Raw genomic sequence first — 26701 nt, 5'->3', positions numbered from 1 at the left:
TAGCATGCTCCAGCACTAGCACACATAGCTAGCATGCTCCAGCACTATGCACAAATAGCTAGCATGCTCCAGCACTAGCACACATAGATAGCATGCTCCAGCACTAGCACACATAGCTAGCATGCTCCAGCACTAGCACACATAGCTAGCATGCTCCAGCACTAGCACACATAGCTAGCATGTTCCAGCACTATGCACACATAGATAGCATGCTCCAGCACTATGCACACATAGATAGCATGCTCCAGCACTAGCACACATAGCTAGCATGTTATAGAACAACTCCATATGTCTCTTTTCTGTACATGTACATTTATATTTTCCTAAGTATCTGCATTAGTAGACTTCAATAGGACTTTTTTTGAAATCTTGTGTTATTTATCCTTCCCAATTTTATTCTTTTACTCCACTCTCTGCCTCTCCACCAAAAATTAACCCCTCCTTGATCCATAATTCCTCCTTAGCGTTTCATACCCCTGCATTATATACCCCCTCTTTTGAAAGCCTCTCCATCGGCCCTATGTAATTTCCTCACCTCGATGGGTATTCCATATGAAACACATATGTTAAAATATTCAAGGAGACAACAACAAATGAGAAAACTAAACAAAATATGTGATGTTTATCTTTCTGGGGCTGGGTTGCTGTACTCCGGGTCAGCTCTACCCAATTACCTATAAAGTTCATTTGAAAAAAGAGTTGCATATAAGGAGCTGAAGGGGATTGCAACCCCATAGGAAGAACAACAATATCAATTAACCAGACCCCCTCAGAGTTCCCAGGGGCTAAACCACCAACCAAAGAGTACACATGGAGGGGGACCCATGGCTCCAGCTGCATATGTAGCCTTGTCTGACACCAAGCGGAAGGAAGGCTCTTGGTCCTGTGGAATTCTGATGCCCCAGCGTAGGGGGATGCTAGAGTGGTGATGTAGGAGTGGGTGGACAAGCATCCTCATAGAGGCAAAGGGGAGGGGTAACCGAGAAGGAGGATATTATTTGAAATGTAAACATACAAAACAATTAATAAAAATATTTTAATAGCTGATTAATTTATTTTAAAAAGCTTTTCTTAGTAGCTGATTGATATTGTGTAACTATATTACATATTTATTATCTATTCATCACCTGATGGGCACTAGGCTGTTTCTATATCCTAGCTATTGTGAACATAACAGCAGTGGACATGGACACACATGTATCTCTGCAGTGGTACACAGAGTCCTGTGAATGTATATCCAAGAATTGTAGAGCTGGGCCACGTGGCAGATGCATGTTCAACTTTTTTAAACAACCCCCATCTTAATTTTTATACTGACTGAAACACATTGCAATTCAACAAAAGTGAATAAGTGTATCTGTTTCCCTACACCCATGGCACTATTTATTAGCATTGGTTTCTGCCATCTTAACCATTCTGTTTGGGATAAAATTAAAATAATGAATGTAATTTTATTTTTATTTTACATTTCCCTGATAGATAACGATGGTGAATAGTTTAGAAGTGTTTCTCAGACATCTGTAGTGCATCTTTTGAGAAGCTGGGCTATAATTGTCTCTTTTTGTTTAGTCTTTGTCTAGTTTTGGTAGCAGTATGATGGAAATGTTTCTTTATTTACTACTTTATGGGATAATTTGAGGAATGTTGGTGTTAATGCTTCTTTGAAATCACAAGATGACAGGCATGGTGGCTGGAGCTGTAAGTTGAGAGTTCACATCCTTGAATTATAAGCAGAATGCAGAGACAGTGAACTAGGAATGGTGAGAGTCTTTGAAACGTCCACGTTCACCCCTGTGTCATACTTTCTCAGTAAAAGCATACCTCCTAAGCCTCCCTAAACCATGCCACCAAGGGGACCAAGCATTCACTGGCCTAAGACTATGAGGGACATCTCATTCAGACCATCACAAGGTGCAATAGTAGCACTTATGTCCAGGGAGCAACCAGTGGCCATCTAATCTGACTTTAAGGCTGACCAACTAGGAGAGAATTCACGCATGGCAGTGGAAATGTAGCTCACTTCCCAAGGTTGGTGAAGCCTACCAATACCACTTTGCCATATGTGTATAATTTCTAACTGTGTTCTAAATACTCACACCTCACACCACATCAAGACAAACAAACAAACAAAAAAACAAAAACAGAACCCTTGTTTTCATAGTACACAGAGACCCTTCAAGACACCCACAACAATCTTTCTGCCCACTCTTCTGTGATGTCCCCTTAGGTTTGGATGGTAGAGACTGTGTTGTAAGTCAGCTCTTCTCTACGTTTTACCATGTGTGTCTTAATTAAAGATGATGTTTTCCTTTTGTTTTTTAATAAACATTTTAAAATAAATAAATGGGTGAATACATACTGTAATTAAAATCTTTTAAAGACAAGGTTTTACTATATGATCCAATTGGCCTTTGTATTGCTATGTAGCCCAGGATGGCCTGGAATTTATGGCTTTTTCTTGCATCACCTTCTTTAAGCAGGGATTTCAGGCATGTGCTACCACAGTTTCCTAAGGCTGTATTTTAATGATATATAACACTCATCATAATGTCTCAATTGTCATCAAGTGATGAATGGGTAGTAAATATGTGGTATAGTTACACAATATTGATCAGCTACTAAGAAAAATAAAATCTATTAAAGATAAATTAATCAGCTATTAAAATTACATTTACTCGTATAATATATTTATAAATTCATATATTATAAATAATATCTGACTGATTTAAGATGCTTCAGGAATGGGAACAAAGTATAACCAGAGAATTAAGACAAGGGAGATGTCAAATTTTATTTGTTAAATTTGGGTTAATGAATTGATTACTGAAATAAATTATAAACATCTGATGATATTGCTTTCATTGGTAGTTTCTACATTTCTATTTGTTCTTACAAAATCAAGTGGAAGGTAGGAAAAGACAAGCATCCTTAGTGAAGAGTGTACTTATACACCATTTACTCCTGTCCTACCACTTAGAATTTTTGAGACCCTCTGTACCTTTTCTGGCTTACCACTTTCTTCACTCCGCAATCCTTATGAAACTGGCAGCCTGCATGCTGAAGCTCTCCTTAAAGCTCTGCATGTTATGGCTCTGCAATGCTGTAGCTCCTAAAAACCTAGGGATCACAGGCAACTAAGGAGTTCTGAGAGGTAGATACAGGCTCTCCCCTCAGCACACCAGTTGGTTATCCAGTACCAAGCGATCAGCCCTGAGAACATACTCACAAGCAACAGTAGAGAGACGGAGCAGGGTGTACTCATGCGTTTAGTAATATGTGTGTGTGTGTGTGTGTGTGTGTGTGTGTGTGTGTAGCAACAATTAGTGAAAAAGAGGCCATGGGTTTGAAAAAGGCTTGAGGAGGGACATATGAGGGGACTGAAGAGAGGAAAGGAAAGGAGAAATGATACAATTATATTATAATTTCAAAAAATTAAAAAAAAATTAAATATGAAAATGTAATGGCATGCTGACCTTCTGAGTTTAGGACCAAGAAACCAAGGTTTATTTACTAAAGTTTACCACCAAAAACAATGAACAAAACACACTTCATAAACTGTCACCTGGCAAGTGCTATTTCAAGTCTCCTAGGATGTATTTCCTTATGTGTTTAGCTCAGGGAAGGCTTGAGTTTCCTTATCCTGAGCTGAAAATACCCAAACTACCTTTATTTCAGACAGTAACTGAGACTTACCTCTGGACAAGAGCCCTCTTGTGCCTTTTGTACTCACTTGTAGCCAGCCCAGACTCTTCACAGTTCTCCACGAGCTCTTCCTCATGTCTCTGTTCTCATGTCTTTCATTCTGCTACTGGCTTTCTTAGTATCCGTCAACCATCAACTCCTCTTGCCTCCACCAAAAAGTCATACGGACACAGAAGGCATCTAAGTGCCTGCCTTCCTTTTGTCCCTGCGGTGCTCTGTCTTGTACCTGTCAACACAGCTGTGACTGTGTGGACACTGTCTATTCAGCTGTCCTTTTTATAGCATCATAGGATTTGGTTGTGGGGGAATGAAGTGTGTAAATCTCACATGTCATGACAGGGCTTGCCACAGCATGTGGCTAGTGAAGAATGTGAAGATGGGGAGAATCAAATAATCACACTGGCAATTAACTCAGTAACTACTACCAAATTATGTGTCATGGTTTGTACTGTGATGTTTTTAATTTTTTTTATTCCTGAGACTTTCTTACAGGTATACAAAAATATAATCTATAAATATATTCATATATATTATATAAGATATATATATATAATTTTCCCCTTCATCTTCTCTTATATTTCCTCCATGTCCCCCTCCCAACTTCATGCTTTGCCAGCTCTAGTTAGAGCTGCCATGTGTGCATAAGAATCCTGGTGGCTACATTCCCCAAAAAGAAGGATTGTTTTTGCTTCAGCAACTGTTGGTTGCCAAGAGCTCCTCAATAAGAGGGGGAGCCTGGAATTCATTAGCCCATCTGCGCCAGATGTTGATCTTGTGTAGGTCGTGAACTCATCAGCTGTGAGTTCATGAGTATGATAGGCATTTCATGTCCAGACAACAGCATTCCCCCTCCCTCCCTCCCTCCCTCCCCTCTTCTTATTGTGTTCTCTACACCCTTTTTCCTCATGGTTCCCTGAGTCTTGGGTGGTCGAGAGTTGTCCTGCTCGGGGCTGGCACTCAGTCTCTTGTTCTTAGGCTTCTGACCAGTTGTGCATCTGTCTCTCATCTCTCCATTGACTGCTGTCCAACGCAGAAAGAAGCTTCTTGGATGGACGCTGAGACGAGCCCAGGTCCACAGGTACAAACACAATTATTTAACTGACACCATGAGCACTAGCCAAATGCCAAGAGTGGGTTTTACCCTCCAGCCTATGACCTACCTACCCAGCTGTGCTGGAGTTTTTTGTCAACTTGATAAAAGGTATCATCACAGAGGAGGGAGCCTCAATTGATAAAATGTCAGGAGCCATCATAGGAGAAGCTAAAAGCCAGCAGGTGATCTTCCTGAGATGGGTTTGCCTTGGATTAAGAGCTCCGATGGCTCTGATAGGCAAGGCCTAGGAGAAATCCATTTGAGGAAAGATTCCTGCTATTAATATGCTTTTCCTGTTATTATAGGAATAATATTATTATCCTCCTATTAATATGCTTATCCTGTTATATATATAAAACTATCACTAGGTATTAGCCCACCCTTTTGAGCAGATCTCTGCAGACCTATGAAGATGTACTATCTTGTAGTGATGCTATATAGACAAATAGATAACAATTCTATAGAATTCCTGATTTGATTCAAATAATTTTATGAAGAAAGTTTTTATTAGATATTTATTTACATTTAAAATGTTATCCCCTTTCCTGATCCCACCCCCAGTAACCACCCAATCCCATCCCCCCTCCTTCTGCTTCTATGAGGGTATGCCCCACTCACTCCTGCCTCCCCACCCTCACATTCCCCCACACTGGGGCATCGAGCCTCCACGGAACTAAGGGCCTCTTCTCCCATTGAAGACTGACTAAGTCATCCTCTGCTACAAATGCAGTTGTAGCCATGGGTCCCTCCATGCATACTCTTTGGTTGGTAATTTAGTCCCTGGGAGCTCTGATTGGTTGATATTGTTGCTCCTCCTATGGGGCTGCAAACCCCTTCAGTTCCTTCAGTCCTTTCTCTAACTCCTCCATTCGAGACCCTGAAAGTTTTTAGAGATGGTCTTAGTCCCTAGAAAGGATGTAATAAAGTTAGAACAAGAATAGTATATGCCCACTTCTCAGAATAGTAAGTAAAGACTGCATAATAAAAAATACAATGAGATTTCATAATCACACTAGTAAGAGAAATAGACTCAGGACAATTTTGTGTTCAAAGAAAAACATTTAGGTCCAAGGATAAATTCACAGGTGTGCACTATGATAAGGCAAGGCCATGTAAAAACTGTTGCTTTGAACTTTTAATGAGTATATTATGATGAAACACTGCTTTAAACAATATCAGCATCCTTCTGTAACTCCCGTTTTATATAACATTTTATCTCTGAGGTAATTTTTTAAAAAACTTTTTGTCTAAGAAGGTATAAAAAGACCAGAGAAAAGAAATAAAGTTGTCAGCTGTTGGTGGAATGGTTTGGCTTGGGGAGCTTTGCCCCATCCATCCATCCATCTATCCATCCATCCATCCATCTATCCATCCATCTATCTATCCATCCATCCATCCATCCATCCATCCATCCATCCATCCATCCACATGTGTCCGTTTGTTTGTCCAGATGTTTGTGTGTACAGTATATGTGTCTATGTGTAAGCATGCATGAATACTTGTGCAGTTGATTGTGACAGACAGTGGAGACAGGACAGAGTGAGGGTGTATGAATGATTAAATGTATATGTGTCTGTGCGTATTTGCCTGTATACCACATCTTAATTCTTTTCCATTCCTTCTTCTCTGGTTCACAAAGAGTTAACCAGCCAGGCCAGCTGAAGGGCTTCTGGCTGCCTGGCCAGAAAAGGAAGTACTAGCCATAAATCCTTTCACTTAATTCCCTGTTGCTAAACAGTATGTGTGAATTGCCAAATATTAGCACTTATTAAAGCACAAGTAATAGAGTTGAGCTTTTAGCATTTAATGAAGCACAGAACAGTAAGAAAGAGTTAAGTTTCTCCACTGTTTATTTAAGCATAAAGAGTTAAATAAAGCACAGAGAGTTATAATGTTTAAGAAAGCACAGAGTTAAAAAGGGAAAAAAAAAAAAAGCCTGTGTTTTTAAACCATAGAGTAAGCAAGAACATTTTTAAAAGCTTTTAGAAGTTATCAGCAAGCATTCAGTATAGTTAGAGAGCTAGAGGGCCAGAGACCATTAGTCTTTAAAGCAATGTTTGACACTGTGTCCCTCTTCAAGCCCATTCAAGGCCAGGCAGGTTTCCAGCAACAAAATGCCTCCATAATATTGCACTGTAAGTAAGGTAGGACATTTTTTTTTTCAGTTAGTGATGGATGGGGGAGTGATTGATCCACTACCCAGCCAATCAATTGCGGATAGTGTCAGTCCCAGACTGGTAGTCCTCACTTCTATAAGAAAGCATGCTAAGCAACCCACAAGGAATAAGCCAGTAAGCAGCACCCCTCCATGACTCCTGCCTCCAGGTCCTAGCCCTGCCCGAGTTCCTGTCCTTACCTCCTTCCGTTTTAAAACAGTGATGAGAAGTATAAGCCAAATAAACCCTTTCCCTTCCAAAGTTGCTTTGGTCATGACGTTTCATGTTTCAGCACTAGTAACCCTAACTTAGATACCAGCCACAGGCTTTTGACCAGGATTATAGTACCAGGAACCCAGTTTCCTCCTATGGACAGACCTCAAATCCAATCAGAAAGCAGGCATGTCACTATCGCACCAGTGGGACATGTTAGGTCCATCTTCATTAACACTGATGAATTCTTTTAATGTTTTAAAACTAACTCATTGTCAATTCACTATAAAGTCTTTAACACAGAGAATGTTTTCTTTGCAGCTCCTGATGAATCTGAATCTGGACTCTGTAGAGTTCTCCTCTAGAGTTTACTCATCTATGAAGCTAGAGTCTTCCTAGACAATCTATCGGAAGAACATATAGAGATTTTAATATGAATATATATATATGTGTGTGTGTGTGTGTGTAACTTGAAATATAAAATTTGCTTTAATATGTTACTTGGCTATTCATAAAATTTTTTGATTATTTTCCAATATATAGGTTAAACATTAAAGAATATTTTTGTATCAGAGATTAGTAGTAAAAATTTAATATTTTAAACTATATTTGGATCTGTATTTTTAAGTAAATATCACAAGTAAACACATTTATCACAGAGTTTTATGCACTTAGACTTCTTCAATGTTGGTTGTTAAGGCAGCAAAGAAACAAAGTTGTTAATACTTTTCATGGAGTTAAATGTCAACTTAGTGATGGCTTATTTGCCAATTATTATTAATCCATGAACATCCTAAAGTATAAATATCAACTCAATATACTGATACAATAGCTATTGTCAACACATTTTAATCTAACTTTACAAAATTAGGGATAAAATGGGAGAGATTGCAACAGACACTATGGAAATTCAGACAGTTGTAATGACATACTTTAAAAATCTTTATCCCATCAAACCATAACATCTAAAAGAAATGGATCAATTTCTACATATATATGGGGTAACAGAGCTGAATCAAGATTAAAAAAGAAGAAATAATTTAGATAGAAACATGGCACAAGTGGGTTACAAATGATAATTAAAAAATCTCTAAATTAATAAAATATTCAGGGCCAGATGGATTTAGCTCAAAATTCTACCACATATTCAAAAAAGGAATTAACACTAATACTCCTTAAGTATTCCATAAAGCAGAAAATGAACATTTCCAATTTATAAAAAAAAGTTAATATTTCCCAACCCAGACTATTATACTCAGCAAAACTATCCCTGAGAATTGAAGGAAAAATAAAATCTTTCATACAAAGGATAGATAAAAGGACTTTACTACTACTAAGCCAGCTCTACAAGGGGTGACCAGAAGGAATGCTGAAAAAAAAGGCTAAACACAGTCAAGCAGTCACAGAAATGAAATAAACAGTGTCAAGACAGGGAATCCAACGAGATATGAGAAAACTTTACAAAATTAACAAAATGACAGCAATTGACTGAGTAAAAGATTGGATTAAGAAATGGGATCTATTTTTTCTGCCTCTAAGAAACATGCCTCATATCAAAATAGACATCACTTTAGAGTAAAAGATGCAAAAAAAAATATTCAAAACAAAAGAAACTAAAATGTAAACACATTCTAATGTCTGATAAACCAGACTTCAACCCAAAACTAGCCAAAAGAGGTAAGGAGCTTGTGATGGTTTGTATATGCTTGGCCCAGGGAGTGACACTATTAGGAGGTGTGGCCTTGTTGGAGCAGGTGTGTCCCTGCGGGCATGGGCTTTAAGACCTTCATCCTAGCTGCCTGGAAGCCAGTCTTCAGCTGTTTGCCTTCAAAACAAGATGTTGAATTCTCAGCTCCTCCAGCACCATTCCTGACTGGGCGCTGCCATGCTCCCACCTTGATGATAATGGACTGAACCTCTGAACCTGCAAGCCAACTCCAATTAAATGTTGTCCTTGTAATAGTTGCCTTGGTCATGGTATCTGTTCACAGCAGTAAAACCCAAACAAAGGCAGAGAGATTCTTCATTCTCCTCAAAGAAAAAGGAAATCTACCAACAGTACACTACATTAATAAACACGTGTACATCAAATACAGGGCCACCCCATTTCATAAAAGAAGAACTGGTAGATCTAAAAACACAGATTGATCCCAACACAGTAAAAGTGGGCGATTTCAATAACCCATATTCACCAATTGACAATGTTTTGAATAAGAAATGTCCCCCATACTTGACCATTTGTTTCCCAGTTGGTGGCACTCTTTTCGGGGAGGTTTGGTTGGGGTATTTGTGTGCAGGACTTTATCAGGCACACTCTTGTTTGTTGTATGTCTACTCACTTGTCTCAGTTTGCCTTGTTGAGTTGAATTTCTGCTTAGGCAGTAGTAGGGCTCAGCCCACAGCAAAGGGCACTAGCTCAGATGTGGTCAGCTACTGTCTTCTCTGTGTGCTGAGGATCAAGAAAAAAAATGGTAGATTGAAGTATAAATTGATAAATTTTAGGAATTCTTATAGGATCATTATTAAGGATTAAGAAATCATCTATTTGTCTTGTAGCATCACTACAAGACAGTACATCTGCATTGTTCCACAGAGAACTGCTGAAAACAATGCTCTAATACCTAGCGATTGTTGTATATGTTTAATAATAATAGGAAAAGCATATTAATAGCAGGAATCTTTCCTAAATGAGTTTCTCATGAGCCTTACCTTGGAATTCCATTGTAGATTTTTAATCCAAGGCAGTCATCTCAGGAAGATCACCTGTTAGCTTCTCCTATGACAGCTCCAGACAGGAAATGGTAATCAGGATATATTAAGTGAGAAGAAAATCTATTTTCAATATAAGGGGAAACAAGGAATATCCAATGCTCCAGTGGATTTTGTTGTTGCTGTTTTAGAAATGTAGGTCCAAGAGGGAAAAAAGCTGTAGAAATAATTGGAAGAACTTACACAACCATTTTCCCTTGATTTTTGTAGTGCTCTTGAAATCAAGTGCAATTTTTCTAACCTTTCCAATGGAAATTGAAGTCAAGTCTGTGAGTGGCTTGGCAGCCTTCCAGCATCTGTGATACTGAGCTGGCCTCGCTCCATTCTTTCTCAACTGTGGCAGGTGGGTCTCATGCAGCAAGGACAATCTAGCTGGATTATATATATAGTGAAAGAACCCTGTCATAGTTTTAGAAGTCTCTTACTAACATAGCTGAGGAAAAATAGCTTTAGCACATAAGAATCATAAAAATTTAGACAAGTAATTGTTAATCCCACTGGGCAAGAATAAAACCACTAGCACAATATTTGAGCCACATTTAATGCAAGCCTTGATAAGTACCAGCAGGGTGATGGACACTGTCCAGGTCCATGAACAGGATCCCCAGAGAATAGCTGAGAATTATGTTAATCCCATGCTTATAAAAGCAAAAACTACAAAGCTTCCCCGTCTCACGGTCATCCAATCATGGGCAAGCATATATCCTGATGTACTTCTGAATATGTACCTTCATCCATTCAGGGACAAGCATACATCCTGAGCACTTGGGGAAACCAATCTTGTTTACAAAAGTGAAACACAAACAACAGCCCCCAGCATTCCAGGGAGTTATCTATTCTTGGACAAGCGTGGCATACAGGTTCCAGGCATTTTTGTCTTATAGGTCTCTTAAGCACAACAATTAAAGCTTAAAACATAACTTTAGCCCTCACATAATAATAACAGAAAAGGAAAAGCTATTTCATTTTTTGAAACAGAGTCTCATGTAGCCCATGCTGGCCACAGACTCCCTTTGTGGCTTTTGCACTAACCATCTGGCTTGCATCTAACTAGGCTTCTTGGTTGAATCTGACTTTCTCTTTCTGGTATGATAGGATCCATTCATCTGTCTTCTACTGTAATGCATTTGGCTGCCTGACTGTTCCCTTCACACTGGTCTCTGTAATTTTTATCTGTCAGTGCCAATGTGTTGCTGTTTATCTCCAGTTAATGTTTTCTTAAGGAGAGCACACATTTATCCAAAAGATCTAGGAGTCTGACTCTTCAACCAAAATTTCAGTTATATACTGTGATTTTTAGTTGTTGTAATACATTAAATTTCAGAGGCAGTTTGTGACTCGAAAGTTAATATTTATATGTCAGTATGTGCATTTCACATGATAAGCTGCTAATGGTGAGCAGAGCATTATAGCTTTCCCACATCTGTAAAGTATATGTGTTCTTGGCATTGAGATTATAGGAAGTTATACATGCATGTGTACAGATAGATATGCATATTTGGGCATGTATGCATGTGTTTTGTCCATTTATGGCTTATTTGGTATTGAGTCTCATAAGTGAATAAGGATCTCTCTTAGTCAGGGTTTTACTGCTGTGAACAGACATCATGACTAAGGCAACATTATAAGGACAATATTTAATTGGGGCTAGCTAACAGGTTGAGAGGTTCAGTCCATTATCATCAAGGCAGGTCATCATGGTGCAGGAGGAGCTGAGAGTTCTACATCTTCACCTGAAGATGCTAGCAGGCCTGGCTTCCAGGCAGCTAGGACTAGGATATTAAAGCCCACACCCACAGTGTGGGGCACACCTATTCCAACAGGGCCATACCTTCTAGTAGTGCCACTCCCTGGGCCAAGCATATCCAAACCATCACGAGATCCAACATTTCTTTTCCAAAGAGCCTAACCCTATCATCTCTTGAACAGAGCTAAAATAAGGAACAACGCCTGGGTTTTCTCAAACAGTGGTCAAGTACCTATGAACACATTTTCTTTTCTTTCAAACATTAACACGATCAACTATATCAGTGGCTTCTCAATAGTAAGCCAACCTTACATTTCTACAATTTACCTTGCTATATATCACTGTATGTTTTAGTTAATGTTTATATGGGATTTTTCCATCAATACACACAATTGGGGTTGACTATCAATGTGTGTGTGAAGTACATGTTCTTTTTATTGATTTTGGCATCCATGTTATCTTCATAGAAAGAACTGTAAATTTTTCCATCATTTTGTGCTCTAGAAAAAAAGTAATAGCATTGCAACGAGCCATTGTTTATTACATATGGAAATTCTTTTAGCTAGAGAAGGTGAGCTTTTTCATGGAGGTAAAGAGGGATTCAAAACAGGGGGAAGGATTATTTAGATCTTGTCTCTTTTCCAGCATCTATTTTAGTAAACAGAATTTTCCTGTAAAATCCATTTCATTTCTGGTTTGTCAAAGTTGTGCAAAATCAGCTTCTTGTTAATTTATTGTTTTCTCTATATTTGATTTTCCTACTTTTAAAAGTGAGTTCCAGGACAGCCAGGGATATATATATATATTGCACACATTCAGTCCTAGCCCTTGGGAGGCAGAGGCAGGCTCTCAAACTCTGTGAGTTAGAAGTCAGCCTGGTCTACATAGTGAGTTCCAGGACAGTCAGGGCTTCATAGAGAGACCGTGTCTCAAAAAGAAAAAAAAAAAAGTCATGTGAGATTTTTTTCCTTTTTATTTCTTGCTTATTTCAAGGCCATGTTCACTTTTTTTTGTTGTTTTAAATATATATCTTACATTCATTTTAAGTACAAGATGAAAACAATTTCTCCCCATGCCCAGAAAAGTGTGTGGTTTATTTTTTTTAAAAATATGGAACTCTTCACACCTGAAACAGCATAACTAACTAAAAGTAAACAACTAAATGAAAACCTGAGGAAATATTAACCTCTATAACTAGAGTTCTTATAACTCTGTAGGAAAAAAAAGATATCCAGACACACAAACAAAGCCAGCGGCAAGTACTCCCAGGGACGTTTTGAAACTATGTGATGACTCTACTGATAAAAGTCTAAACTTGCAAAATATAAGATATCCTTCTTTCTGAAGGAAGGAATTCATTACTGGTGAACTCCAGAGTAATAGGTTCTCTTTTGCTGGCCAATGGGCCAGATAAGTAGGAACCTTCTCGAAAATACGCAAGCAAGCCAATTTGTATCCAGACTTTCTAAAAGTTCGAATCTTTCAAGAAAACATCTTAGATTTTAAAGACAGATTCAGGACTAGCCCAGACTGGTCTGGAACTTGGTCTGCAGGTTAGGATGGGCTTGAACTCCTGATGCTCCTGCCTCCACTTGTCTGCCCTTATTTCTAATTAATTTCTTAGTTCCTGGATTTATTTGTCCTTTGGTGTTAGTTTTCTGAATTCACTAATTTATTCCTCTTTACATTTGTTTTCCTTCTACATTTATGTTTGGTTTTTATATCTTATTTATTTTGGTTTTTGAGGGACAGCCTCAAAGTATTGCTCAGGCTGGCCTGGGACTCACTGTCTAGTCAATCCTGTCACTTACCACAATCCTTCTGCTTCAGTTTCTGGGATTGCAAATATGCGCCACTATGTTCCATCTAGTTTTTGCACTTGTAACCCTTCAATTGGCTGTTTCACTTACTGTGTTTTTCTCCCCTATATGAGCCCTGCCTCAGCTGTATCAAATACCTACAGATAGCTTTTACTGTGTCTTTGTTTCCTGCCACGCAGTTTCCACTGCCCCTTTTTCCTGATGTTGAGTGAGAAAGCTTGCATTTTGCTTGAGTGGTGGTTTGAGGGGCTGTGCATTTTCCTCTCACGCTCTGTGCTAAAAAAGACCTGGCCCCGCCCCTCCAGATGGAGCCCAGCCCCTCACAGTTCACTCCCCACCCCCCAGACACATGGTCCAATCAGCCAATCGGTACCTTTGAAACACCCAGTTCCATGATTGGCTCTTGCGGAGACGCCCACTTGCTCTTCGGAGCTACGGTGGCGGACCTGGGGCAAGAAGCCTGCGCAGGGAGGGACGCTTTCACGAATAAGCCAAGCAGTTTTTGGAATCCAGCAGAACAGCGCGGAGATGGCGGCGGCGGCGTTGTTGGCTGCGGTGGACAGGAACCAGTTGCGGCGGGTCCCGATCCTGCTGCTGCAGCCGAGGTGATTCAGGGGTGCTGCGGGTCCGTGCGCGGCCCGGATGCGGGGCGCTGGGTCACGTGAGAGCAGCCCTTTAAGTGCCTGTGTGTAGTTTAGGTAGGCGCTGTCCCACTTCAGTCTTCGGCTCTTCCTACAGACTCTGCCACCTTGGCTGGTTTCTGCTCTGATCTGGGCACCCCTCACGATGCTGCAACCGAAGATGGCATACGTAGCTAGAGGCTTGCACCAGGACCCCTTTCCCAAAGTCGCTTTCAGCTTAACTCCCTCATTTTGAGTGCAGTTCAGAGAAGGATTTCTAGAGACCTTTCCGGTTGCTGGAAAGAGTCAGATTAATGAGGGGAGAGTTTTGTCGAACGCTCTTGTTCACAAGTTTGAACAAAGCTGGCAGATGACTACCCCGGATCCTTTTGGAAATGAAGCTCCACGCTTTGACAACAGTGAAAACCCCGAGTCATGTAGATAGATTACTTCATCATAATCATCACCTCCTCGCGTTCTGAAAAACGTACTGGCCCAAGGGCAAGAACTGCCTGCAGAAGGTTGGGTTCCCAGCTTACCTGTGACCTTGGCCCAGTTACCTAATATCCGTGCTTCAGTTTCTTCTGCTTGGAGGTGATGATACTTGTATCTAGCAGAGGTGATATAAAGACGATACTAACCCCCTCGTATGTCCAAATCAACACGTGGATAAAAATTTAACCACATCATGGTCCATTCAACAAACAGTGTTCGATGCCCTGGATTTTCGGTGAATACTAAAATATGGTCTTCACCCTGTATTTTAAAGAAAGATGGTGAAAGTTGTATAAGTGCTGTTCTTCTTCCTGTGAATTTCCTTAGGTTCCCAAGAATACCACAGAGTCATTCTCCTCTCAAGGCTTAGTTATAGCTGTCATCCTGCTAATAGTTTTTAAAATTAAAACTCTTACCAGCATGAGAATTTTACCTTTTTTTTCTTTTCTCGTTCTTTTTACCAGCCATGATTCCTCTAATACCTCAGAGAAAAGAATTTGATTAGTCAGATTCTACCCATGAGAATGGCGGCTGTCTTAATCGGTGAATTATCTCCTGGCAGGCAATTTACTCGTCTTGTTTAAATGTTTTGAGATGTAGCAAAAAGAACTTTGAAAAATGGGATAGAGAAATCAGAACATTGTCAAGATAGAGGATTGCACGTAAGGAGTGTGTCTGACTGCCTGACTCAGTCTTCACTAGCTGAAAGGAAAAAAAAAAAATGTTTTAGGCTATCAGTGGTCCCAGGTTGGATACATGGCAAAGCTGTGATTTCTTAGGCAGGACTGGAAAAGCCTTAAACCCCAACTTACCTGGTGCGGTCAGAGGGAAAACAATGCTCCAAGCTGGAAAATTCCTTTAAAAGATCAGGAAAGTTAAGTTTTCCTCCTTGAAGAGCAAGACTGTGGGGTGGGCTGAATTGGAAAGATTTGTGAGAGCACCAGTCTCTGAAGAAGCCATCAAGCAGAGCTCTCATGCCAAAGATGTATGTTTTCCCAGTTGGCTCCAGAATGACAGCATCTGAGAAAGTGTGCCTCCCAGGATGCTAAGCTTACGGTGTTCCTCACATGACCCTTGGGAGATACTAGTCCTGCTGGTTGCATAGTTACATGTAAAGGGTATATGCATATTGTTGCAGTCATATAATATCTAAGGTATCCTGTGATCTTTATGCTTCATGAAGGAACTAAGCTCATAAGTCTATATATAACCGTGGTCCTGTTTGGGAAAATTGTATACTTTAAAACGGGGCAGTATCTTCAAGATTGCCTCTTATGGAATGGGAGCTGTAGGTTAAGCACTTGGCTAGCATATTTGTGGCCCTCTAAAACTCAAATTCATCTATTTGTAAAGCTTATTCCTTGCTGTATAAGTTTTCTCATTGGGAGGGTATTAATGAAAAAGAGATTGAGAAACCCCAATGTCAAGTGACCTGACAATGGGCAAGTGTATGTTGAAGAGTAACCAGAATAACTAGCCATAGCCTACTTTTTTTTGTCTTTTGAAGCAGGATTTCTCTATATAGCCCTGGCTGTCCTGGAACTCACTCTGTAGACCAGACTGGCCTCGAACTCAGAAATCTGCTTGCCTCTGCCTCCCAAGTGCTGGGATTGAAGGCATGCGCCACCACTGCCTGGCTTAAAGATTTATCTATTTTTGTTTATATGAGTACACTACAGCTGTCTTCAGACACACACTAAAAGAGTCCATCAGATCCCATTACAAATGGTTGTGAGCCACCATATGGTTTGAATTGAACTCAGGACCTCTGGAAGAGCAGTCAGTGCTCTTAACCGCTGAGCCATCTCTCCAGCCCTGCCAACATTTCTTATTTCTATTATCTCTGTTCAACTTCCTTCTTTTGATTTCTCTGGCTTAATGTCAATACTGCCTTACCCAAGGGTGGCATTCAATTATATTTTCAAACTGTTGTTTGATTTAATAAAATAGAACAGAAAATGTCAAAATGCGGTCTAGTATCTTCCATGACAGTGCTAATTGTGTGTGCCAGGTAGTTTTTACTATTACAGTCCAACAAGAATTTTTTTGTTTTGTTTTTAAAGCCAAGGTAGATGATTTTAAAAAGCACCTTAGCTTTTTAATTGTCTCTTTGGCCAAATGCCAGCTTCAGATATTAAACGGGGTAGGTGATTCATTCAAAAACAGGAACACAAAGGGAAACTGGCCAGGACTCAACATCCCAGGTTCTAGAGAGGTTTTCTTGTCACAGAGAGTCTTACTGAACCACTTTGCTAATGGGCTTAAGGTTGGCCTTCAACCATATCTGGGCTTGTTTATGAGAGCAGGGGCTGATTTTGTATGTTATGATGAATCATAATTCCGTTTGGGTTTATATTCTAGGGAATGGGCTTGGAAGCTGAGAACCATGAAGTATGGAACAACCCCAGGTACTGGCAGCCTTTGTTTAGCTTTGCATTAGAGTGTGAGCCAAGAAAAAGAGATGTTTAATCTTTAATTTGTGCACAATAGAATTAACACTCACAAACCTTCATACTTAGGTATTTTTACAATAACTTTCTTCTTAATGCTAAGTCACCAGTTTTGCTTTCTATGTCAAATCCTTTGTGCTATTGAGTATGAATTTTGATGTGCAGTGGTGGAGAACATCTTAAATTTTTTGAGACAGGGTCTCTTTACATAGCCCTGGCTGTCCTGGAACTCACAGAGATCCACCTGCCCCTGCCTCCCAAGTACTAGAATTAAAGGCATGCAACACCATGCCTGGTGAGGACATTTTATATTAATATGATTTCTGCCTTTTAATAAAAGCACTGTTACTTTGTTCAAGCGAAATTTTGCAGGGAGTTCTGAAATGTAAAATTGATGGAACTGATTATAATGGACTGAGCTCTGATTGAGTGGATTTGACCCCCACCTGTACTAGATTGTGGCAGCATCGGTGGCCTGTCATGGCGCTCGGAATATTTAGATCTTATGGTTTCCTTAAGTTATAGGAAACCTTATTTTTTAAAGAAAACCCTGATTTTAAGCTCCCAGCGTTTATCTCATGTCTGATGATGAAACTGCTTATCATATTTTCTAGATAGACCATTTTTTTCTTGCCATGGTTGAAACAAAAGGACATAGTGACTCTCTTAGGCACTTAGATTACATATAAATCATCAGGTGATAGTGTATACTGTATTATCTCTTTATAAAATTACATAGGTGGTCATCTTACAGATGAACCATGAATTTGTGAACAGGACATAGTCACTAGAAATAAATTGGAAAGAACAATGCAGACTGGTTGGCAAAAGAAGTGGCCCGTGTTATTGGACATATTTGAAACACCTGTACTAATTAGGTTTAGGTTAATGAAGGTGGATTCTAGTAGTGGGAAGGAATAAGAAGAGGGAACGTTTCAAGAACAGTTCAGGAGAGCATTGGGAAATCTCTTGGTTTGACCGGATAAGAGCTGGCCTCCCGAGAAAAGTTGGTAAGCCTAACTGTCGATGAGTTTGGGAACTGGGAAAAAAGTACCTGTGTGGGAAGAAGCCATGGTTTGATTCCCTGATGTTAAGTTGACAAGGAGACTCTCCCGTGGAAATTGACGTTAGAGAGAGAGAAACATCAGTGAGCCTGAGCCTCTGAGAGTGCAGATGCTACCAACAGAGCAGGGAATGGCATTCCACAGCCGTAGCAGGATGTTTCCATGATGTGATGACAGGGAAAAACTGAGAGAACCAGGGCTTGTCTCCGTCATACCGCAGTTCTTGATTTAAATGTCCTATCCTTCCCATACGAAGACCATACACCACATTCTCAAGCTTTATGTATCTCTTACCGAGTAACTTAGTTGGCCTTAACGAGGTATTATGAACATTAGTGAATAGAAAAGAAATCCACTATCTAATAATAAAATGGTAATTTTAGCCATTCGTGTGCAGTTTTATTAAAAACAACCCCTTATGGGATGACTCATAACATATCTTAATTTCTTATTTCCCAATAACATTTGGGTCTTGTCCTTATGGTTTCTAACAGGAGGAAGCATTACCAAGGTCCTCATTGCAAACAGAGGAGAAATTGCCTGCAGGGTGATACGAACAGCCAAAAAGATGGGTGTGCAGTCGGTGGCTGTCTACAGTGAGGCCGACCGGAATTCCATGCATGTAGATATGGTACGTTGTTAAAAGCTGGAAACAAAATCTCGTTAGTGATTGTGTGTATTTGCTTTTGTGTCCAGTTCAGCTCCTTAGATTATATTTATTTTTATTTCATGTATGTTGGTGTTTTGCCTGTGTGTATGGCTGTGGAACTGGACAACTGTGAGCTGCCATGTGGGGGCTGGGAATTGAACCCAGATTCTCTGGAAGAGCAGCCAGTGCTCTTAGCCACGGAGTCATCTCTCCAGACATACTAATGATTATGTTTAGTTATAGACATCACATTTCTAAAATTATTTTAATTTGTGTATTTGAGGGTTTTTTGTGTTGGTGTTTGTTTGTTGGTTTGTTTGTTTGAGGCAGGGTTTCTCTGTGTGGCCCTGGCTGTCCTGGAATTCCTTCTTTAGATAACACTTGGCCTTGAACTCACAGAGATCTGCCTTCCTCTGACTCCCAAGTGCTGGGCTCAAAGGCGTGTGCCACTGCTGCCCAGCTCAGTTAAGTTCTTTCTGATAACAGTTGATGATTACAAGTGTCAACAAGGTTTATGTAGGTGGGTTCTAGCCACTCAGTCAGCACTCCTCTGCAGGGCGGTGAGCTGGGCACAGGCAGCGTGGTGTTGCAGGTGACTTCCGAGGGCAGGTGTTCGGCCACACCCCTTGGTCTACTACCTCCCACCGACCCCCCAGAGAGGTGTGTGGGCATCAGTCAAATAAAAGCAGCACCAAGCCCCTCCCACATGCAAATAAGGTTTCCCTAAGCTCTCAGGCCAAGCCAATGAGAAGTACCTGTTGTCAGACCCTGACCCGCCCCCAAACTGTATATAAGAATCCTATTCTGAAGGATCAAAGATGTGCAAGAACTCCTCCGTCTTCCAAGAGCTTCTGTCCTAAGAGCTGTAACACTTGGGAAGAGGTCTGCTCTCCCAAAAAACTACCTGAAACTCCGCAGCACTCCTCACTGGCTAGCCTCTCGTTGGCCCAGCCCAACCTAACAGACCAGGTTCCTTTCCACCTCTGAACCGTCACGTGTGCTGTGTTCTCTGCATGGAAGCACTCCGATGCCTTTCCTAAGTCCACCTTTTCCTTTCACCCCTAGGCAAAGTCCTTCCTAACCTGGGGAAACCTGTCCTGACAGCTCTGTTAGCTCACCCTGGCCACCAGCAGACCAGAGCCAGTCCTTCTGTCACTGTCACATTCCTGCCTCCCTTAGGGTCTTTGTCACAGTTACCAGTTGTGTGTAAATCCTATTGACTGCCTTCCCTCTGTAAAGAACACTTCCCAGAACAAAGCCTGGCATACAATAGGCATTCTGCACATGTGTATAAATGAATGGATGCATGGTTTCAAACTACTTAGGCTACTTCAAGGGATGCCTTGATCTTATGAAAAATTTAAAGGATAATGTAGAATAATTCGCAAATTGTGAGAGATTATATACGCTTTGTAGCATTCCCTTGCTACGTATTTCTCTTTATGTATTTTGTATCTGTTTTCAAGCAATAACTTTTGGCATTAAATCATGATAAAGTGTGATTGAATCCAGAATGTGGTTTGTTTATTTGGGAAAATGGAGTTTTGACTCTCCATATGTGCAAGACTGAGTCCTAAACCAGCTGCTTCTGCTTCACTGTTAAATTTTTCATGCCTCTGGGATTGCCTGATGGACCCAGCATTCTGTTTTTAATAGTAAATAAGGCTGATGTGGTTCTATATACAATACAAGTGCAAACCAGCCACGTCTTCTTTTACAGGCAGACGAGGCGTATTCCATTGGCCCTGCTCCATCTCAGCAGAGCTACCTTGCAATGGAGAAAATCATTCAAGTGGCCAAGAGCTCTGCAGCACAGGTAAGAAGTGCAGAAAAATTTACAGTACTGAGCAAATCAGTCTTTACACAAACTTATTTCTTTGTAGACATTCTCTCTTTAGCTAGTTTTTATGTCAGGCTATTGAATTATCTTTGTAAACTGTATTCGTTCCTTCTCCTTCCTTAGCCTTCTTACTGGATCCTCTGTGCTTTAAGTCTTTTGGTAAGCAAGAGGATGGAGACTCTAAACTATCAATTAGAATTAAGAGAGATGAGCTCTTCTTGGAACCTCAAGTGTTAAAGGTTAGGCTAGTTTTGCACAGAAGCAATAAACAAATCCCTCTTTCCAGGGTAGAGTCCTATTCTTTCCATAGTAGAGATATTGTTTTAAGTTAAATGTGGATTATTTTAGGGTGGACGCGATGGCTCTTCAGGTAAAGGCACTTGCTGCTGAGCCTGGCAATCTGAGTTAAGTTCCCAAGAACTGACTCCTCCAAATTGTCCTCTGACCTCCACATGCTCGCTTCACAACACGCACACACATGCACACACAGAGTCAAAGATACAGTAACTGCTTACTATCTTTTAATCTAAATATGTCTTAAGATAAAAAAGGAAAAGTATATTTTAATTATGTTTTTAAATTTAATTTATAATAATAACCATTTCTTGATTTAAGCATTTTGAAGTTCAGTTATTAAAAAGTTGGGGCTGGAGAGATGGCTCAGTGGTTAAGTGCACTGACTGCTCTTCCAGAGGTCCTGGGTTTAAATCCCAGCATCCATATGGTGGCTCACAACCATCTGTAATGGGATCTGATGCCCTCCTCTGGTGTCTGAAGATTGCTGCAGTGTACTTATATACATAAAATAAGTAGACTGGTTTTTGTTTAAGGTGGCATTTATTTTTATTTTTTATTAGATATTTATTTACATTTCAAATGTTATCCCCTTTCCTAGTTTCCCCTCCAAAAATCCCCTATCCCCTCCCCCCTCTCCCTGCTTCCCAACCCACCCACTCCCATTTCTGGTCATGGCATTCCCCTATATTGGAGCATAGAGCCTTCACAGGACCAAGGGCCTCTCCTCCCATTGATGACCAACTAGGCTATCCTCAGCTGCATATGCAGCTAGAGCCATGAGTCCCACCATATGTTTTCTTTGGATGGTGGTTTAGTCCTAGGGAGCTCTGGAGATACTGGTTAGTTTATATTGATGTTCCTTCTATGGGGCTTCAGTCCTCTTCAGCTCCCTGGGTATTTCTCTGGCTCCTTTATTGGGGACCCTGTGCTCCATCCAATGGATGACTGTGAGCATCCACTTCTGTATTAGTCAGACACTGGCAGAGCCTCTCAGGAGACAGCTACATCAGGCTCCTGTCAGCAGGCTCTTGTTGGCATCTGCCTAGTGTCTGGGTTTGGTGGTTGTTTATGGGGTGGATCCCAGGGTGGGGCAGTCTCTGGATGGTCATTCCTTCAGGCTCTGCTCCAAACTTTGTCTCTGTAACTCCTTCCACAGGTATTTTGTTCCCCATTCTAAGAAGGAACGAAGTGTCCACACTTTGGTCTTCCTTCTTCTTGAGTTTCATGTGTTTTGCAAGTTGTATCTTGGGTATTCTAAGTTTCTGGGCTAATATCCACTTATCAGTGAGTGCATGTCATGTGTGTTCTTTTGTGGTTGGGTTACCTCACTCAGGATGTTAGTCTCCAGATGCATCCATTTGCCTAAGAATTTCATAAATTCATTGTTTTTAATAGCTGAGTAGTACTCCATTGTGTAAATGTACCACATTTTCTGTATCAATTCTTCTGTTGAGGGACATCTGGGTAATAGACTGTTTTAAATATTTTTAAAGTTTTATATAAAGGTAAAAAAATTAATGTATATATGATGATGTTTTCTAGAGATGACCATATAATTTATTAATTCTACTTTAAAGTTTTATTATTTGTGTGCATTTATGTGTATGTGTGTGTGTTTGTATGCATTTATCTGTGTGTGATTACATGTGTGTGTGTGTGTGTGTGTGCATGTGTGCATGCATGTGCTTGATGTAGGTGCTAAGAGCTTATGAGAACAACTTTGTGGAGCCAGTTTTCTCCTTCTACACTTTGATGGCTTCCAGGAATCAAACTCAAGTGGTCAGGCTTTCTGTAGGAACTTTACCCACTTTATATCTTACTTCTCTATTAATTGTACTTCTAGGTTTATGTCAAATAATGTATGCCAGGGAATCGTACTTGTATACCAGGGTTCACCGTCACCTTCTTTATAGAAGGTAAAAAGTAGAAACAACCCAGATGCCCGTGAATGAAACAGTGGATGGGCGACGAATGTAGAAAGTACGCAGAGTAAACTGTTAGCCTTAAAATAGAGGAAATCCTGGTATAGGTTGTCACATGGGTGAACTTTGAAATCATGCAATGTTAAATAAGCCAGTCGTAGACACACGTATACAGTTCCATCAATAGGCGACATCTATATCTGTAAATTTGTAGAAATGGAAGGAGAAACAGTAGCTGCCTGGTCTGGGATGGTGACAGTGTTTTGGAGACAGGTGCTGATGACAGGAGGAGGGTGACATTGATGGCAATCAGGTGCTCACAACTGCTGAGACTGGGGCCTTGTAGGTTTCGTATGTACCACTACAGTAAAAGACTCAAGACTGAGGGTGTCACTCGGTGGTAGACAACTTGCCTTAGTACACGTGAAGCCCTGGGTTTGATGTGAAAAAAAGAAAACAAAGAGATTTTCCTGGTGTAAAACAGGCTTCAAAACTTCAACATGAATGTTCTAGGCATCTCTTTGGGAGCAAGTTATGACAGAGACCTTGGTGTCTTGCCAGCCATGTCTGGAGAGGTCTCAGGAAGGCAGCTCTGCCAGCCGAGAGCTAGCGAGTGAGTCACCTGTGCCTTCTCTCCTGCAGGCCATCCATCCAGGCTACGGTTTTCTTTCAGAAAACATGGAGTTTGCTGAACTTTGTAAGCAAGAGGGAATCATTTTTATAGGTCCTCCTTCGTCTGCAATTAGAGACATGGGTATAAAGAGGTAAGTGTTGGAAGACAAACTGAGGTTGTTTCTTATAACAGGGGATTTTAAAATCAAATTAAATGTATTATTATTTGTGTACAATCGTGTAAGCCAAGTGCAGACATGCAGGCATTCCACTTTTGCATGGGTCCTGCATGCAAGACTAAACTCAGATAGTCAGAGCAAGCACTTTGTCCACCAAGCCACATTATCAGCTCCATTCATAGGCATTTTAAATTGTACTTTTTGGTTGTTATTCTTCCAAAATGTAAGAAAAATCCACTGAATTTTGGAATATAGAGAGGTAATTGTATTTTAATTCCAAGATGTATTTTAGTTGTTTGGGGTTAAAAGATAGATGGTGGGATGAGCTACCACATGAAGTAAAAGCAAGTATGTAACAAGGAATTTTTAGTGTGTGTGTTAACATTGGTTCCAGGCGCAAGCCCTGCCTTTACCTGTGAGATGGTGTTAGGGTAAATATTTAATTGGGTCATCTTGGTGTTTTTTCCTCTAAAGCACGTCCAAGTCCATCATGGCTGCTGCTGGAGTTCCTGTTGTGGAAGGTTACCATGGCAAGGACCAGTCTGATCAGTGCCTGAGAGAGCATGCTGGGAAAATCGGGTATCCTGTTATGATCAAAGCCGTCCGTGGTGGAGGAGGAAAAGTAAGGTTGTGGGTACCTGCCCTTGCTGTTTCTGGCTAGAGGTCTGTGTTCACATCGTGGTCACACAATCCTTTCTTTCGTAGGGCATGAGGATCGTAAGATCAGAGAGAGAATTCCAAGAGCAGTTAGAGTCAGCCCGGAGGGAGGCGAAGAAGTCTTTCAATGATGATGCAATGTTGATCGAGAAGTTCGTGGACACTCCAAGGTCGACTGCTGGTTTGGGATTTTGGTTTTGTTGTCATTGTTTGTTTGTTTTGTTTTGTTTTATTCTAAGCAATGCATGTGTGTTCTGTTAGATATGATGTAATACTTTGTAAGTTCTTGACGTTCCCCAGTTCCACCTCCGTAGTCATGAGTTAGAGGACAGTGTGCTTGCTCCTAAACATTTTCTTCTATATTAACAGAAAACTCATGCCTAAGCCTATGAGAAACAAACTATGTCCATACAAACGGTGGACAGAACCAATTATAACATTATAATGGTATACAGTGATATTATACCCCAGGCATCTTTCTGTATCAGTAAATAACTGTCTTAGTACCTTTGGTCAAGTTAGAGTGGCCCTGTGACATGCGTGCTTCAAAATATGTTTGTTGGTGGCGAAACTTAGGACTTTCTTCCAATATAAGTAAGTTCTTTTTAGAGTCAGCTGTATGCTCTAAGCATTCATTGAGGGACTCAGAAAAATGGAGCTTGTGAGTTAACAATGGAGATTGTCAATTACAAAGATTTTTGACATCATTTTGTGGTATTTGAACAAGTTGTAACCCTCCCAGCCAGCACTAACCATGTGCCAGGTCCTACGTCTCTCGTAGGCTAGGTAATCTTACTGTCCTCATCTTAACAACCCCCCATATGTGTACTCCTGCTTTCAGTCTGTGCGTCAGGGCATGGGGCAATAGAGCAACTATGGCTGCCTGTGCTCGCCCACAGTTGTAATGCTGGAATGTGGGTGATGCCAGAGTTCACATTCTAGACCATTGCTCTGGGGTGCGTCTCTAGATGCCACCAGAGGAGGATTGTAAAGATTCCTAGCTTTTTCTGTTTTTTAAAATAAGATAATGATAAAATTACCTATGTCTTAGATTTTTGTATGAATATAACCTTTATGTCACGTGAAAAGAACAGTTCATTTGTGAAACATGGATAGAAAGTCTTTCCCTTGCGAGCAATAAATGAGAAGCACTAAGTTCTTCCCTTAAAAGAACGCCCAAGAAGGACCTCTCTTTTTAATGTTATCTTCTCTTGAAAGAGGGCCTGGGCTGGTTTTGCTTTTGATTTACACCTTATGAAAGGTGGAACTGGGGGCTGGAGAGATGGCTCAGCAGGGAGAGGACTTGGTGTTCCTGCAGAGGACCCAGGTTTAACTCTCAGCAGCCACATGGCCGCTCACAACCATCTGTAACTCAGGTTACAGAGCATCAGTGACCTCTTCTGGCTTCTGTAGGCCAGGCACCAGCTCGCATGTGGTGCATGATTAAAAAATAGTCGAACTGTACCTGAGAATATAAAAAATGAAATTCAACTGCAGTTGATAGTTAAAAAATAAATCAATTCAAAATAGGTCGATTATTAGGAGAGCCTAGCATATGCTGCCTGTTCGAGGGGGTAAGGCAAATGAAGAAGGTTCTAGATGTTTCCTTCTGTGATACCTTGCAGAAGAAAATAGACGGGCCATCCAAGTCAGTGTCCTCTTACGTGAGCTGTGGGAACACTGGCTGCCCCACGGTATGCGGCTCAATACGAGGAACAGTGATTACTGGAGACAGGGCCTCATCCTGTAGCCTGGCCACCATGCTGACCTGGAACGCACTGTGCAGAGACCTTGAGCTCATGATGATCCTCCCATCTTTGCCTCCCCAGTGCTGGCAGGCGCTACCACATCTAACCTGATCAAGTCAGTGTTTCTGTTCTGTAACTTCTAGTCAAAATACTTGAGTACCTTAATATTATAATCACCACTGTGTTTTTATAACCTATTGGAATAGAGTTCTGGTGAACTTGTAGTAGTGCCTGCAAATCTGATCAGAATTATTGTTTATCTAAAAGACTGGGATAGGAAACTATCCTCAAAGTATACAATTTTAGAGAGAAAATACCACATTCCATTTTCAGATTATATCCAACACATATGCTACATGACTTACAGGCACATTTTTAGTATTCCTTGACAAGACCCATGCATTCCTGTACTGTCCAGCAGTGTGTGTCTCTTTTCTAACCAGATTGTACATTGGTTGTGTTGGAGCTGCTGATCAGATGCATCTATGCACTGGGCCCTAGAACCTCTGCATTAGCACAAGGAAAGAATGCAGAGAAAGAAGAGAATGGGAGCCATTGGATGATCTCAGAAGCTATAGCCATTGGACGACCTCAGATAATGAGACCCCTTGGATGACCTCAGAAGCCATAGCCATTGGATGACCTCAGGAGCCATAGCCATTGGATGA

The 26701-nt window shown here is 40.7% G+C and overlaps 2 protein-coding genes across 4 annotated transcripts in view; both read left to right on the top strand.

Moving 5' to 3' along the window:
- LOC110291114 (ankyrin repeat domain-containing protein 26-like) overlaps positions 1 to 7563 on the top strand; it is a 42475-nt gene extending 34912 nt beyond the window's left edge. For 2 of the 3 annotated variants that reach the window (XM_021158070.1, XM_029475466.1), the window contains exons 10-11: positions 4736 to 4780; positions 7486 to 7563. In XM_021158070.1, coding sequence (XP_021013729.1) covers positions 4736 to 4780; positions 7486 to 7563 — 123 coding nt within the window. The remainder of the gene's footprint in view (positions 1 to 4735; positions 4781 to 7485) is intronic. The other variant, XM_029475467.1, reaches the window with a different exon arrangement.
- Positions 7564 to 13904: 6341 nt separating this feature from the next.
- Mccc1 (methylcrotonoyl-CoA carboxylase 1) overlaps positions 13905 to 26701 on the top strand; it is a 42395-nt gene continuing 29598 nt past the window's right edge. Inside the window, exons 1-7 of the mRNA XM_021158530.1 lie at positions 13905 to 14105; positions 16977 to 17023; positions 18624 to 18760; positions 20499 to 20594; positions 23480 to 23601; positions 24103 to 24250; positions 24334 to 24455. Coding sequence (XP_021014189.1) covers positions 14029 to 14105; positions 16977 to 17023; positions 18624 to 18760; positions 20499 to 20594; positions 23480 to 23601; positions 24103 to 24250; positions 24334 to 24455 — 749 coding nt within the window. The 5' untranslated portion in view covers positions 13905 to 14028. The remainder of the gene's footprint in view (positions 14106 to 16976; positions 17024 to 18623; positions 18761 to 20498; positions 20595 to 23479; positions 23602 to 24102; positions 24251 to 24333; positions 24456 to 26701) is intronic.

Source organism: Mus caroli, chromosome 3 (genome assembly GCF_900094665.2).
Source record: "Mus caroli chromosome 3, CAROLI_EIJ_v1.1, whole genome shotgun sequence".
NCBI lineage: Eukaryota > Metazoa > Chordata > Mammalia > Rodentia > Muridae > Mus > Mus caroli.
The sequence above is the reverse complement of the archived record's forward strand: the minus strand, read 5'-3'. Positions and strand labels throughout refer to the sequence as shown.